Consider the following 15,314-nt stretch of genomic DNA (forward strand, 5'->3'; position numbering starts at 1 on the left):
TAAACAACGGCAATTTATTGCATTGCATCATATGAGGTTAAAACGGGACCAAAATAAAATGGTGCAAATATCGGGAAAAAGTAAATAACGGTAACGTAAATAAGGGGTTTCGCTGTATTTTCATTGTAATAAATGCGTCCAGAATTCGGTAATGTACTATAAATCCAATTTTTTCAGTCTTCATTGTTGTCCAAAACCTCAAATTTCGTGTATGACCCGCACCCCGACTTTTGAATGTTGTTTTTCAGAAAAAATGTGCGGGTGGTACATGGGTAAATACAGTATTGTTATTAATTTCTTGCAGATTGCATGCAATGTGCACTCTTTGTCAAGTACTGAGTTAACTACATTTGATGGCCCGCACTCTTTCATGGTGTGTACTACGATGATAGTTGTGTGTTAGTTCAGGCTCGCATTCACATTTTGTTTTTCTATTTTAAGTTGAAGAAAGGTTTTTGTTGCATGACTTATTAATTTAAATTGTTCGGCGTGCTCTTGCATACTTCATTTTTTTTTTTTAATTAATGTACTTTCCATGAATGGGTTTTGTTTTTATGAATAACTTTACTTGACAAAAAAAAATTTTTTTTCGCATAAAAATCGCAAACCCTATTTTTCAAACTTGATTTTAGTATAAAATGTGCGACAATTATGCGATAAAACACGGTACATTTGTGCAGTGTATCCCAGCATATAACAGTTCTGCCTACCCGTACATCTACAGGACCAGTAAACTACTGTTGTTGGTTTATTGCAGTGAGGCTGTGTACAATTCTGGAGAAAAAACTGTTGGTCTGCTCAAACCACTTATTAATATATGATTTCAAGAGTTTCATTATTTATTGCAACAAATATGTATACAATTCCAGACAGGCAATTTGTGTGCGGTACATAACATGTTCATTACATGTAAAAATACTGTACATAGGTTTAAATTAATAGTAGTATTGCACACAATTATAGATATGGCTGTATTTTTTTGGTAACTTATACAACACTAAATCATAACAAGCTACAACTCAAGCTGCCATAAATGTTACATTTACAGTATTATTTTTTTGTATTGTCATTTTATATCATACTCAATTATTCAATATTCCTATTTTATAAAGGCAAAGTTGTTTGTGTATATGATATGAAAAAGTTAATATGTATACAAATAAAAAAATTGTTTTACATGACTTCATACTGGCACATGTTCATTCATATCTTCAAAAATTAAATCACATATACTAGTCTTCAGCTCTGTAGGCTTGTACATAACTAAACTGTTCTAAAATCCATAAATATGTATACATTATGGCTACCTTAAAAAGTATCATAGCAAAATATATTTCAGTTCATTTACAGTAAACAGGTAGTTAAAAGTTTATAAACAAATATTACAAAATGTACAAATCTGGTATCACAAGTGGATGGACACAAAAAAAAATAGCTTCGCAACAGATCAAAGTGATTATCCCAGAAGCGAATTCCCATCGCAGCTGCTCGTGACAGACTGTTACAACGTGGTTATCTTTTGCCGGAGCAAAAGAAAACGGTGTATTGCTCGCAGGGCATACCAACGGTCGCAGGGACCACGTCCTAAGAGCCGTGCTCGAACTCTTGGTAGCCTTCTGCTCCGGTGAATATCACGTCCACCCAGATCCTCATGGCTTCAGCGCTAGGGGCCATCAGGTGGTACGACCGCTCGTTGGTCTTCACCACGAACGTCAGCTGTGGATTGGGCGACTTCACCGAGTTCAGGTGGTCCACGTACACCTCCTCTATGGCCTACAACAATCAGGTACGAGCAAGCTCAATGATCGGTGGGACCTTATTACACGGATACCAACAATAGACACTGAACGTGAATTGGACTCTTGTCGAGCCGGGTGCCCTTCGTAACGTCCTGCAGTTTCAATAACATTCTTGTTTTTGCTAGTCACATTGTGCCTCAGAGAACTTTAGCCATTATCAAGTATAATTCCAATGTTATGTTATTGTTTTTGCCTCAAATCATTAATATTATTAAAATTTCTTGGAAAATCATATATTGTTTATTTGTATTACAGGTTAGTCTCCTTGATAATATTTTAAAGTTATGGCAAACAGGGCTAAGTAATGTTAGGCACTCGTGTATTGACAAATATCATCTACCATTCAGGCAGTCCTGTGTTTGTAAACAAACGAGGTGTTTGTTTACGTTTGGGTCACTCCAGTCCAGCATAACGGTTGTCTGTCGTCATATTATTAGTGTGTACACCGTACAACACTGTAAATAGTTACCCAAAATTAATAAGCCCACTTCATTTTAATACTTTATTCAAACATTATACTAAGTTTAAGATAAAAATAATTTCCCAAAAGTGTAACTGTACCACAAAAGCTCGAGCTCGGCTCGAAGTAAAATTCTTAGGCTCGCAGACCTCTAGTTATTTATAGAAAATATCCTAACCGCTAATCTGTACTAAAACTGAAATTTCTCAAGAAAAATTTTTTGTCTTTCTGTACACTTATACCAGAAATGTACCAAACTACATGTGATAAAGTCAAGGGACTTTTAGTGCAAGCAGAATACATCTCACTTACATTAGATATGTGGACATCATCTGTTAAAAGATTCGGGTTTGGGTTCGAGATTCGGCAATTCCAGTCTAGGATTTGAGGGATTCGGATTCGAGGAAATCAGGATTCGCCCCATCCCTAATATGTATGTATCTTTAAATCCCTCCAAGATGTTTTACACCGAATAACAGTTCAATATAAAAGTACTTCATTATTAAATACCAAAACTGAAGGTTTTCCCAGATAAATTGTAATGAGATTTTACTATATAAGAAGACATGCACAAGCTATGACCATTAAAAGAAGCAACATCTAATAAAAAATAATAAAATGAAAAATGTAAGGTTTAAGTAAGTACAAGATTCAAAGAATTTGGGGGACAGGCAGCAAAGTGGGGTGTGTTGCACAGCACAACATTCCTGCACGTCACAATGCAAATTCTGGTACTGCTATTGGTTAAATTAGTTTGTTTTATCTGCTAATCAATAACATAAAAACACATCATACTTAGCAAAAAAAATGTGTTTAGTACATTTACATTTAATAAGTATGTAGCATGATTGGTTATTGATTAGTTTATTAATTAAAACAAAAATAACAAATTATGATACCCGGACTTGAATCAGTGTCTGCAGCACAGCAGTCATGGAACATCACCCACTTACGAGAGTTCGATCGATGCAGCTTGAATTTATAAATTTCTTTACCAAGATATTTGTAAAAAAAAAAAAAAAAATGTTGGCTTTGCAAGGCATAAATAGTATATATATTGCCATGCTAACAAGCAAGCAACCATCAGAAAGATTATACTATATAAATAAACTGAAATGATGTTGCAAGTGGGTGACTCCAGATACATAACTCAGTAGAACCCTGTTATAATGTTTCTGCTCATAACATTTCATAAATGGTGTATTTCTTCATTATAATGTTTGCTTTTTTAATTCAATAAATGCAAAAAAAGAAATTTAAAAACCTAACTATTCCATTGCTTACTATCCCATCTGTGAAGTTTGACATGTTAAATCATTTACTTTACAATTTACGTGAATTTTTGTTTACAATTATTGGTATACCATATATGTATATTGTTCAAATAGGATTGTATACAAAAACAAAATGTCAGCACGGCAGAACACTAGCTCTACATATTAGTGCTGGCTAACGCTGTGTAATCGATGTATCAGATGTACGTAACATTGGCAGTTACGTGTCTTTTGGCATCCTTGTCTTGGAAAAAAAAAACCACCTTTCCTTGACATTCTGGTGTGTTTTCAGTTTGCCAACTATTCCGCAATGAGATGTTCATGTGACAAAAGGTATTGGACATAAGGCACTTGTACACTAAACGTCATCGTTAGAGACCCTGAAAAATGGTGAAGCGCGAAATTCACGAAATAACGCGAAAATTTGATACTTTAAACGACTTTTCTTTGATTTTGACATAGTCACGAAATTCACGAATTTTCGCGCGAAGTTCACACTTTTTCACACAAAATAATGTCCTTATGTCGTAAGTTCTATTTATTTACGCCATCATAAACATAGGCGTGAAATAAACATAGACTGAAAGACTAGTGCCGTGATATTATCTTCGTTTTGACACGTTACTGAAATCCACGTATTTTTATTACTCTCTTTACAAGCAGTAAATATTGCCATCGCAAATGAAAACAAATGTCAACAATCGATATGTGCGCACTACCAACATAACAAAATTGACTCCACAGTTTTCGTGTTTTGAATAATGGTCGTTTCTGCCGCAAGGCGCACTGGTGTCGACTTTTCTAACCTAATTTAACCGCATCGAGCTAAGATGGCAGTCATTTTTGCGTGCACATATCTGAGTGTTTACAACTACCGTCCACATTTAGTAAGTTTTGTGATACAATTGAATTTGTGGCTAAGATGCCGAAAACTTCGACAGTTTGATCGCGAAAGAGAGATAAAATCGGATGATTTTATATTTTTGATCAGCGGGACAAAATTATGATGTGCAAGTTCTGCAACGTGCGAGTTGATTGTACACGCAAAGACACGTGCAAAAAGCATGTGGCAAATGACACACACAAAACAAAACAAAACAAAAAAGACAATTAATTTGTCAAGCATTCTACCGTGTCTAAACAAATCTCGATAGGCGACAGCGTGAATAAAGCAAACAAGCTTGAAAGTGCAGAAAACAAGAATTTTTTTCTGATTTTGTTAATATGATGCTGTAAGTTAACATTCCTTTGGAAAAAGCTGATCATCCAGCTATGAGGGAATGGTGTAACACCCATGTTGAAGGTTAGCCTTATTTTTTTAGAAATGTTTTCCCCCTCTAATAAAAGTTCATAAGCATATGTAGGCCTACAATATTATCGATTAACTTACCTTTACTTCAAATAAATATGCAAGTACCTCAGATTAACAAACACTTAAATAGGATGGATTGCATTGTGAAATGGTGAGCACACCACAATATATTTTTGACTGATTGATTGATGGTTTGACTCTGTAATCCAGCAGTACCTAATCTAGAAAAGGTTAGGTTAGGTTTGGCTAAGAATTGTTTTGAATAAATTAGCCCATTAATATTTTCAGTGATAACCTTATAAATGCTACCTATTTATAAGTATATTGTAAGTTATGTATACATTTTAGGTGCAGGGGATTTGCCATCATCAGCCAACACTCTTAGAGAAACTTATGTCCCAAAAATTGGCCAGGCAAATAAGGAAGCAGTAAGGCTATGAGGTTTTTTTTACACCGCCAATGGCATAATTTTTTCACAATTTTTTGGGGTCTCTACTGATTGCTTATTTTTCCACCAATTTTTTGCACAGCTTGCTAATTTTTACACCTATTTTTTTGCACCGCTTTTGTCATTTTTTTACACCGAAATGAGCCAGTTTTATTTACCATTTTCTGGGGTCCCTAGTCATCGTCACTAATCGAGAGACAATTTTACAGAAAGGTGGAAGTATGTCTTTAAAGACCAATGAAATAAAAGCTGGAAGCATGAAGAATTTGATGAAACAGTGTTAGCTTGGTTAGCAAATTTTAGAATCAGTATACCCATCAGTGGTTTTAACATGTTATTTTTGTTTACATAGCTTGATGAGTCCATTGGTAAAAAGTTCAAACACTGTAGTTACATTATACACCATGAATGTTGACTTCAAGAAGTGCTTAAAGTTAATTTTATCAATTCATACCCATAAAACATAAACGTAAAATCTGTATTACAAGCTGTAGTCATTAATTTAAGATTAAAGATGGTGAAGATTAATCCCCCTAAAGACACTCTACTTAACTGACTGGGGTACACTTTATATAACAACACAATACTAAATTTGAGCACTTTGATTCATTTAGTTAGACTATTGTGGACACGATTACCACTCAACTAGTTCTTTCAGCTATATGTTGATATGGTACAATAATTTTGCAAAGACTATAAGAATGAAATGGTAAAATTTGCAAAAATCAAGAACTAAAGCAGTTTATCCCAGTAATAAATTTTTTTTAGTCATTTTTCACACAATATTTTTAATATTTAAAGTCGCCGACTTCTAACATGCAAATTTCCGTAATCATAACCAACATATTTTCTTTTAAAAAAAAATTGGGATGTTGAAAAATTAGTTGGAAGTAAAATAGTTCCATGAGGGTTACAAATGGTCAAAAATACATATGTATTTAGATAATACAAGAGTAAAGTTTTTAATTGAAATGGATTACACGTGATAGTGTTTATGAATGTTTAACATTAAAAAGGTTTAAGGTAATGCTTCAGCCTACAGATAATGAGGCAGTCAAAATTAGAGTGGGCTCTGTGTCACTTGATTATCGACTCAGTGTTCATAAAAAAAAAGTCATGCTGGGCAAGGAGCATATGCAGAATTTCATTTCGGAGATGGGGGGAATAGAACCACTTTGTCTACTGTTTGCTTTCAAATTCTTTTCATTCGTTGGTGAAAATTAAAGATATTTTGAGATTTGTGTACAGGGCAAAACAACACAAATGCAATAGTCTTAGTGCTTTTGAGTCAGCTCACCTGAAAGTACGTGCCACCCCGGACCTTCTTTTCTGTGCGATCACCGTAGTACACAAGTGTTCTTTTGGAGCGGTCGAACACGAACCAGCGCTTGTTCCAGTGGTGGAACTTGGAGCCCATCTTGTGCAGGTAACCCCGGCAAGAAGTCGAGTCTATGATCACGTGGGGGCACAGCTCCACCTGGTGTCCCGCTGTCTCGATGTGGGCCCGCAAGTTCAGGCTCTCACTCCTGATGGGCAGGTATCGGGTCAGTGGTCGCTGTAAACAAACCAAACATGACACGTTGTTGCGTAGTCTGGCCATCTGATGAGTTACAAAATGAACAATGATTTTTTTTTGCCTGAACTGCTAATAATAATTACAGCATCCAAAGAGTAGCTGCTGTCCTCAAATTATAACAGGAAAACTTAAAAGAACGAAGAAGAAGAAAAAGCAATCAGTCAATGTGCAGCCCATACCCAGTACACACATCTCTGGCCATTGAGTTCCGATATTTTTTGAATGCTTGGGTTCACCCTGATAAGACAAAAGTTACACACGTACTGCTAATAGAGTTCACAGGGAGCCTTACAAGTAATACGATACGCACAAATTACATTAACAGTTATGGCCACAGTAACGTTTATAGTTATTAGATTCTTTTTAAAACCGTAGTGTTTTGTTTGTAAAGTTGTACATGAAGTAATATGTAGGGGGCCAGACACAATTATTTGCCCCAGGGCCCTTGGTAAGTGTACGTACAGCAGATGTGGTGTCGATGCTTGCACATAGCGCCCATGCAGCACTCATTTACGAAAAGGCCTGCAGTAACAAAACATGTTGCTACCAGTCGCAGATAGCTTTAGCAACCTTGTGCGCATGTTACACATGTGAACACATGCTGTGTCACATACCTACTTCAGGTCACAAATACAGCCATGCACATGGGGGTTCGATTCTAAACTTCCTCTGTGATATATATTCAGGTAGCACACACGTGTTGGAAGTACTATATGCTGACACCGGAGTAGGCTCTTGGTAAAAAAGTACGTCATTCAATTGTTAGTTTCAATTGAGATGAAAATATTTAGCAACATCATCAATTTCAAATACTTTGCTTATTCTCAAATGTCTTAAGTAATTCCCTTTTAACCTACAATTTTCATGTCCTGAAGTGCCATCTACAAGTGGCATGGCAATATAACAAGTTAGAAACATTTTTGAGAATTACACAATTTTTACATTAATAAACTGGCAACTGTACTTATATGTTGACACAGTTTTTTTATGATAAGCTGGAAAGTAAAGGCTACATTACAAATTTTAAACAAATATGGTATATGGTTTGAATGTAATACAAAACACAAAACTTTCATCATATTTAGGAAAACTACAAGTTTCCTGAGGAAGTAAAAAAATACTGAAACATGTTAATAATTACTTTCATAAAGCAATGTGTAAATATTCTAGATTCATTAGATTTGTTTAAAAAAAAATTGTATTCCAATAATATAGATATTTACATATGAGACATCACAATGATGGATGTATCAATAAATAAATAAATTTAAAATAATTAAAATATTTGCTCCACATATTCGAAAACTGCTTTTAATAGTTTGAATGCATATTATGAACTAATAAGTTTGCATAATACATGTAATATTTTAATTATAATTAAAAAATAAAATTGAAATATTATAAATAGCAATTATTTCTTATACTGTTTGTAGTGAACACACAAATTACCTGCAAACTTTTTCTGTAACAAAAAAAAATGTTTGTATAAGAAAGTAAATATGAAATACAGTAAATTTTGTGCAAGTGTTAATTACGGAATGCAACATGTATGGATTCAAGAGTATTTGTAAACTTTGGTTGATATTGTCCCATGAAAACCAATTCTTGGCTATTATTTTAATTAGGAAATGTTAAAGACAATACATGCAAATACTGCTATAAAATCACATGTTGCAAATTATGCACAACCCAAATGTCACCAACTCAACGTCTTGAAATTGAAGTATATCTAAGTGTTTTCGATACCAGGTAAACTTGTTCAGGGTAAAAGATACTCTACCTGTTCAGAAATATAACTCCAGTATTTTACTTAAGTTCAATATTTGTATCAGGTTATCCTTTCTTCCTATGAGTTAGTAGGTAAAATTGGGTGAAGCAGATGACAAGAAAGCAAAGAGCAGGAAAAAAACAAAAAAAAACAAAAACAAATGGGCCGATTATAATACCTAAAGTAGAAGCAATATTTGGTTTGATGAGATCGTGGGAAATATTGACCACGTAATATTTTAATAAAGCAAAATAATGCAGTTGATAGTTATGTGATAGGTAGTTTTGCATTTATAATGAAAACAAGTTAATATTAATTTTGTGTTCAATAAATAATTAAATTGCTGAAACACTTTTACAAGTGCAACATATAAACTTATACTTGTTTTTGAAGTAATACTTCATCAAACATTGCAAGAAAGTATACTCATTTGGAAACTAAAGGGTTATCCACTATGACTGAGTAAAAGCTGCCATGTGACAGATGAAACTGAGTGACCCAGCAAGTTAACTTTCGTAAGTGGGTATTAATAAATGCAAAAACCTCAATTATTTGAATAAGAACTCTATTTTACAAAGAATTTTAAATTATTTTCTTTAAATGAGAAAGGCAGAAATGTTAGCTGAAACGTAAGGTGAAAGATGGCAAAATTTGCATTGTGTTCTTAAGTCCTGTAGTTTATAAATCGGTAATTTAAATTTTTTTTTTTTTTTGTATCTGCATTTCTTTCTATTGTTTATTTGTTTACAAATTATGCCGAGTTTGTATTTCATTAACGAGACACACACACAATTTAAAAATCAAGCTAATGCCTACCTGTTTCTTGTCCATTTTAGTCCGCATCTTTGTAGCTAAATGGTGCTCGTAATTTGAACCGTCGGACAAGGGTCGAGTTTCTTCTTCATCTCGTTCTCTGGCCAGCTCCCTTTCTCTCATCTGCAATCAAAGAGCATGTATGCATGAAAATAAAGTGTGCCAGTCAAATGAAATAATGTACATGTACATATCAAATGCTAAGTACCTAAATAACAATATTAACAGCTGTATTTAAATTTAAAGTTCCTGCCTATAAATATCAACTAGTCACAAGAAAATAACGAACTTCAAATTCACCAACCTGTTGTTTTAAAAAAAGTACCCGCGGATCGCCAAACATTACGCGCCAGAATTTATTACTAGTCACATATCTGTGTAAATGCTCGATGCTAGTCACAGTGCGGCAAATTTTTACTGTACAAGACAATCTCAGTTGTGTGCTGTTTAAAGCTAAAAGCACTAGCTTACGTATTTAGCATTTGGAACTGAACCAAAACGCCGAAAGCGCATTATAAATTTAGTGGCAGGAAGCGACGTACTCCACCGCACGAACAGCTGCGCATGCGCGGGTCGACTCTCGGTCCGTATCGATTATTTTCAGGAAGCTCGGGCACAGATAGCGCATGCGCAGTTCACAGCTGAGCAGGACAGCGCTCGGCCAGAAAACGGGAATCGGCACGGATCTTATTATCTTAAGTCGCAGACAAACAAGCGGATTAATGCGTGCGAAGCCCTCCGGACTCTCTGACTGCGGGCGCGAAGCACGACTGCCTGCCACCGCGGCACTGAGCCTGCGCCGCGATAGCCAAGCCCGAGCGCTGAAACACAAACCTTGGAGACAGTCCGCACCAAAAGTTTCGCGACTCGATGCGACACGGCCTTGGCGCGCGCAGCATCACTGAACCGCAAATATAAGATTTTTTTTTAAAGGTTTGACGTTGTACTAATAAAAACTTTGTATGGACGTACGTCATTGCTGTTTTTTTTTCTATACATAATAAAGAAATCACAAGAACTGTCAAGAAAAATGAATCCACAACAAACACTCATAAAAATAAGCCATAATTAGCTGATGTCAATTTTTAAATAAATAGACCACAGAGAACTCCGTACAAGGAATGAAAAATAAAATATCACGGCACAGACGAACAGAGTGGGCCAACAACGATAAGCCAGTTGTCAAAAAAAGAAACTTGGACAACACAACGACGACGGCACAAACGAACACAGTCGTCTTTTCAAGACATAACAGTTGCGACGTTTCGGGAACACACATACACAAAACAAGACACAAACCTTTTACATCGGCTGATTTTGGTTTGTTTTTCTGCTTGTACATTCATATTTCTGGTCCATTCTTGAGGTTTCTCAATAACATACACTGAATACCAGAAATGGCGTGTGTCCATAAAAATCTTTTAAATCAATCTTCCCCATTGCAAGGCATTCAAAGAATGTATTGAACGTTATTATTAAATTTTAAATATTACTTTATTTTCATGGTATATTAAATTAATTATACTAGGAATAAACAACTATTAAAATATGGTAAATTGAGGGTTTGTCGACACGACGTGTTGGAACCACGTGCCTACAAAAACAATGCTCGTAAAAGTGAGGTTACCCGAGGCAAGAGCAGGGCAATAAGCGTGACTCGCTAGCGATGACGGCTACTGAGGACTACAGACTACAAATCACGTCAGTATTAATCTAATGAATGCCCTTTTCCGTGAACGTAAATATGTGGCTTAGTGTTGATTAATCCTAGGCTACATTCGCGATAGCAAACAAACAGCATATAAATAACGCAGCTGCACGCTACATCAGCATACAACACAGCAGTTCGTACAATCGCAATTGTTTTTTTTTTTTCCTTATCTTCTTTTGTCAGACATTTGCCTTTCAAATAAATACCATATTCAAATTAGTTCCAACGTTTTATCTTTGAAATACAAGTTCGATAATTTACTGTGCGCCGTGCGCGTGTTATTTTCCAGTGTAATAGTTACTATCTGTTGATGTACATTCAACTTCCGTGCTTAGCTTGCTGTGAATCTGCTGTTGCGAATGTAGCTCGGACTTTTGTCGTTGTTCGATGGCGCTTATATAAAACACTCCGCAGAACCGAATAGGTGTTGAAGCTGCGTAATGTACCACACAGCCCACACACAACCTCGGAAGGTAAAATAAGGCAGTAATGTACGAAACCAGAAGCCAGGGAAAACGGCACCTCGCTGTGGGGCTGCTGTGTTTGCGGATAAACAGTCGGTTTGGACTGCATACATTTCGCAAGCGCGTAAGGCAGGGTTTATAAACTACGCAAGGAACGCAACGAAACAACAATGCAAAACGCAACCAACGCAAGAAAATCACGGTCGTTTATAAAGCACGAAATTCGCAAAACGAATCGGGTAAGCTGGGAGTACAGAGTGAGAAGAGACCATTGGTTGAAGATACAGGGGAAGTCGAGGCGAACAGAAAGAGGGAAATACTCATTTCTGGCGAGGACAGGACGGGAGTGGAATGGGGTTGAGGGAAAAGTATAGTCACCGGGCGAAACCCAATTCTAGGTGTATTAAGTCAATCAACGAACCTCACAACTTGAAATTGTAAAACATTAAAAAACAAATTTCTTCTTCGGAATTTTTTGTGATGATTAATGTTTATCAAGCAAACACACTAAATTGGCAATAATTTTATTTAACTATTTATTTCACTGTGCTATAGTTAAGCAAGAGAAAACGCGTCGTATAAAATAAAATAACATCGTGGCCTTCTATGTACACAATGTCTGCGTCTTTAAAAGTTTTCGGAACACTTCACTTAGAATATGGAAGGAATAAACGTAAACCAACACGCACGCAGTATTTTTTAAATTTCATAAACTATAAATAATTCGTATTATAGCCAAGACGTAAATTTCAAAAAGGCATATTTATTAGAAGAATGTTTAAGTTTCATTAAACTTAATCGTTTTCTCGGGCCAATAAGTTGTGGACAAGTTTTCAGCAGGCTACGACTTTTACAGCAGTAACAACGAAACAGCAAGGCAAAACAGGAGTATTACAAGTTCTGTATGGTTTGCTTAAATTGTCTAAAATACACCAAAATCCTGTATACACGTATGCCATATCTTTTACGCTTTTAAAGAATAATGGCATGTTGGTCTTGATCAAATGTTGGCAAACTCTTAGTAACAAGTATTTTGTTCCTAACGTTTCTAATATATGAAAACAGGTTGAATGTGCTCTTTTTTTAAATAGTTATGATCAGCACAGTTCATGATTACGTAAAAATTGGCGTAACTACGCTTATTTTTACACGCCAGTGTTCAGCTTTGAGTCCATCTATAGAGCATCCCACTCTTAGATTGCAGTATGGAAGTAAATGGGCGCATTCTCTCTCTCTCTAACACACGCCGATTGCCGTTAGCACTGTCCTTGTTTCTTCGTGCGTTGTTGCCAAATATCAAACGAAATTAAAATTAAAATTTTAATTTTTGGACCAAGCTTTTTTTCATATTGTATAGAATCAAAATACGCATCAGGCAATGCTTATTTTGAATACTTAACAATATTTTAAGTGTCCGAAAAAATTAAAAAACATAACTTATTCGCTGCGAACTGTTTTGAAGTATTCCGATATGTTTCACATCAAAAAAAGAAAACCTACATGTGTATTTCATTCAGATTTTTTTTATTAGTAAATTAATGCCGTAGGACGCCACCGAACAAATGTTAAGACAAAAACTGTACAGGTTTCACTTAAATAATTTTTTTAATATATTGAAATGCATTTTCTCACAAACTGACACATCAAAAAGTTGACCCGCGGAAAAATTTTTTTCTATTAAAGATAGATGGGGGACGAAAGCGAGAAAAATGTTCACAATGAATTGAATTAGTTTTTAAAAGCAGCTCCATCTCAATTGCTTCTACAGTTTCCGTGGAAATAGCTGTTAAAGATGTGTCTTATCAGTACAAGAGCGCGCGCTGCCGTCGTAAGAGGAAACAGGGTCGTGTGTTTAGATAAGTGGGGTTCTGTCCTACAAGCAATTTCAAATACATGGCTTCCTTAGTCAACAAAAAATATTATAATCGATTCTTGAACATAATATTTAAAATGTATGAAATAAATACGAAGGAATTTAATAGCGATCATAGTACAAAATTTTGAATTATTTTTCTATCCTTCTCAACACCAAACATCTTATCAAACATTGTTTTAGACAAAGTTTTGGAAAATAATTATGATATTTACAAACAATTTAAACAGATTTGATAAGGTGTCTACTAAGGCAGTTACGATTTTTTTTTGTCCGGTGAAAATTTTTTTCGAACCCATGCAGTTATGGTTGGTCGTATCAAAAATTTATTTAGAAAACATTTTTCGGCATTAGGTACTCCGAGTTATCATACGTTAAAACGGATTCGATATTATTCATATTATGGGAGTTGTTGCGATTTTTCTGTTTTTCAAAAAATTTCCCCATTTCGAATCAATTGTTCGGATTTTTCCCATAACTTACTCAACCAAGAATTTCCATTACCGTATTTTATTTATCATTTTGGACATGACTTGTCCAAAAATACGGCATTTATCGGGACCATGAAAATGTGATATATATATATAATTATATAGGTATATGTATGGGATTTTTAGAACAGAAAAGAAAACTATAAGAAATTTTCGTCTACAATAGGTAGTTTTTATTTGAAATTTACATAAAAAATGGCATTATTACAAATTTATATGTGTAATAGTATAAAATATTATAAATTACGATATGATTTCTTAAAATGCTTCTTGTTCGATCCAAATTCCAAAGACACGCATCTCCTGAAATTCGTAATGTGTTAGAGATTTGGCAACAGCGAGCGCCATAAGCCGTGTGCTGCAATCTAAGAGTGGGACGGGCTATAGGTAATGGAATTTTATGCCGGAATATTAACTTGTCCAGATGTGAGCGCTGAACAGAGAACACTGATAACAAACACGATATGAGTGTTATGTACTGCTATAATGATTATCGCAGCTAAACGCCCTATAGCGAGTGTTCCGGTGAACGTGCTGTGCACAAACTGGCGACCCGAACGACCGCTACAGATGGACGTTGTTCGGAACTGGCGTGGTGGATAGCCCACTCAGGTCCAGTATTTCTATAGTGTTAGCTAGAGCTGCTACCAGGTTAATGTGTCAAATGATTCATAATAGTTGAAATTTAATATTGTAATAGCGATACATTTCTGAAGTACTAACATAAATTTAGTATGTTTCTAATTTAGAAACACTTGTAATATTTTGACATGTTTTTACTAATATAATGATGTATCGCTACTTAAATACATATATATTGTTACGAAACGTAAGGAGGGCCGCGGCGCGCAGGTGCAGGGCAACTGACGTCAAGCTGCCACCGCAACGTGAGACGTGCCGCGCGTGCATGGTGGATTACAAGAGTCGCCGCTTCCCCTCCCTCCAGCCCTCCACTCCCCGCGCGGCACTCTGCCTTTAACACGTTATCTGACACCTGACAGCTGGGGAGTTCCGCGCGCCACCTGGCAGCTGCCGACGCGTGTCTAGAGATTTCTCGGGTCGGGTCGGCGCGGAATGACGCGACTGGCCCCAGCTGCGCTCGTGAATTCTAGAAGGGTGCCTGGGCCTTAATAAGCCCAGGACGCCGGCCTCCGAGTCAGTCAGTGAGGAGTCGGGAGTTTCCCCGCGGCGGAGTTTCCGGGCGATAGTGCCGCGCGCGTGCGGCGGAGCGGCGAAGTCCCTAGACGAAGGTTCCAGGGCGGAGAGTTCAGTTTCGGGCGATAGTGTCGCGGGTGCGGCGGAGTTCCGGGGCGAGAGAGTCTGCG

The 15,314-nt window shown here is 36.1% G+C and overlaps 1 protein-coding gene across 1 annotated transcript in view; it reads right to left on the reverse strand.

Annotated features, from left to right (window-relative positions):
• Window positions 1-821: 821 nt before the first annotated feature.
• LOC134534767 (pleckstrin homology-like domain family B member 1) overlaps window positions 822-15,314 on the reverse strand; it is a 237,166-nt gene continuing 222,673 nt past the window's right edge. Inside the window, exons 18-20 of the mRNA XM_063373308.1 lie at window positions 9,454-9,573; window positions 6,591-6,848; window positions 822-1,773 (exon numbers count right to left, since the gene is read on the reverse strand). Coding sequence (XP_063229378.1) covers window positions 1,585-1,773; window positions 6,591-6,848; window positions 9,454-9,573 — 567 coding nt within the window. The 3' untranslated portion in view covers window positions 822-1,584. The remainder of the gene's footprint in view (window positions 1,774-6,590; window positions 6,849-9,453; window positions 9,574-15,314) is intronic.

Source organism: Bacillus rossius, chromosome 8, assembly GCF_032445375.1.
Source record: "Bacillus rossius redtenbacheri isolate Brsri chromosome 8, Brsri_v3, whole genome shotgun sequence".
NCBI classification, from domain to species: Eukaryota; Metazoa; Arthropoda; class Insecta; order Phasmatodea; family Bacillidae; genus Bacillus; species Bacillus rossius.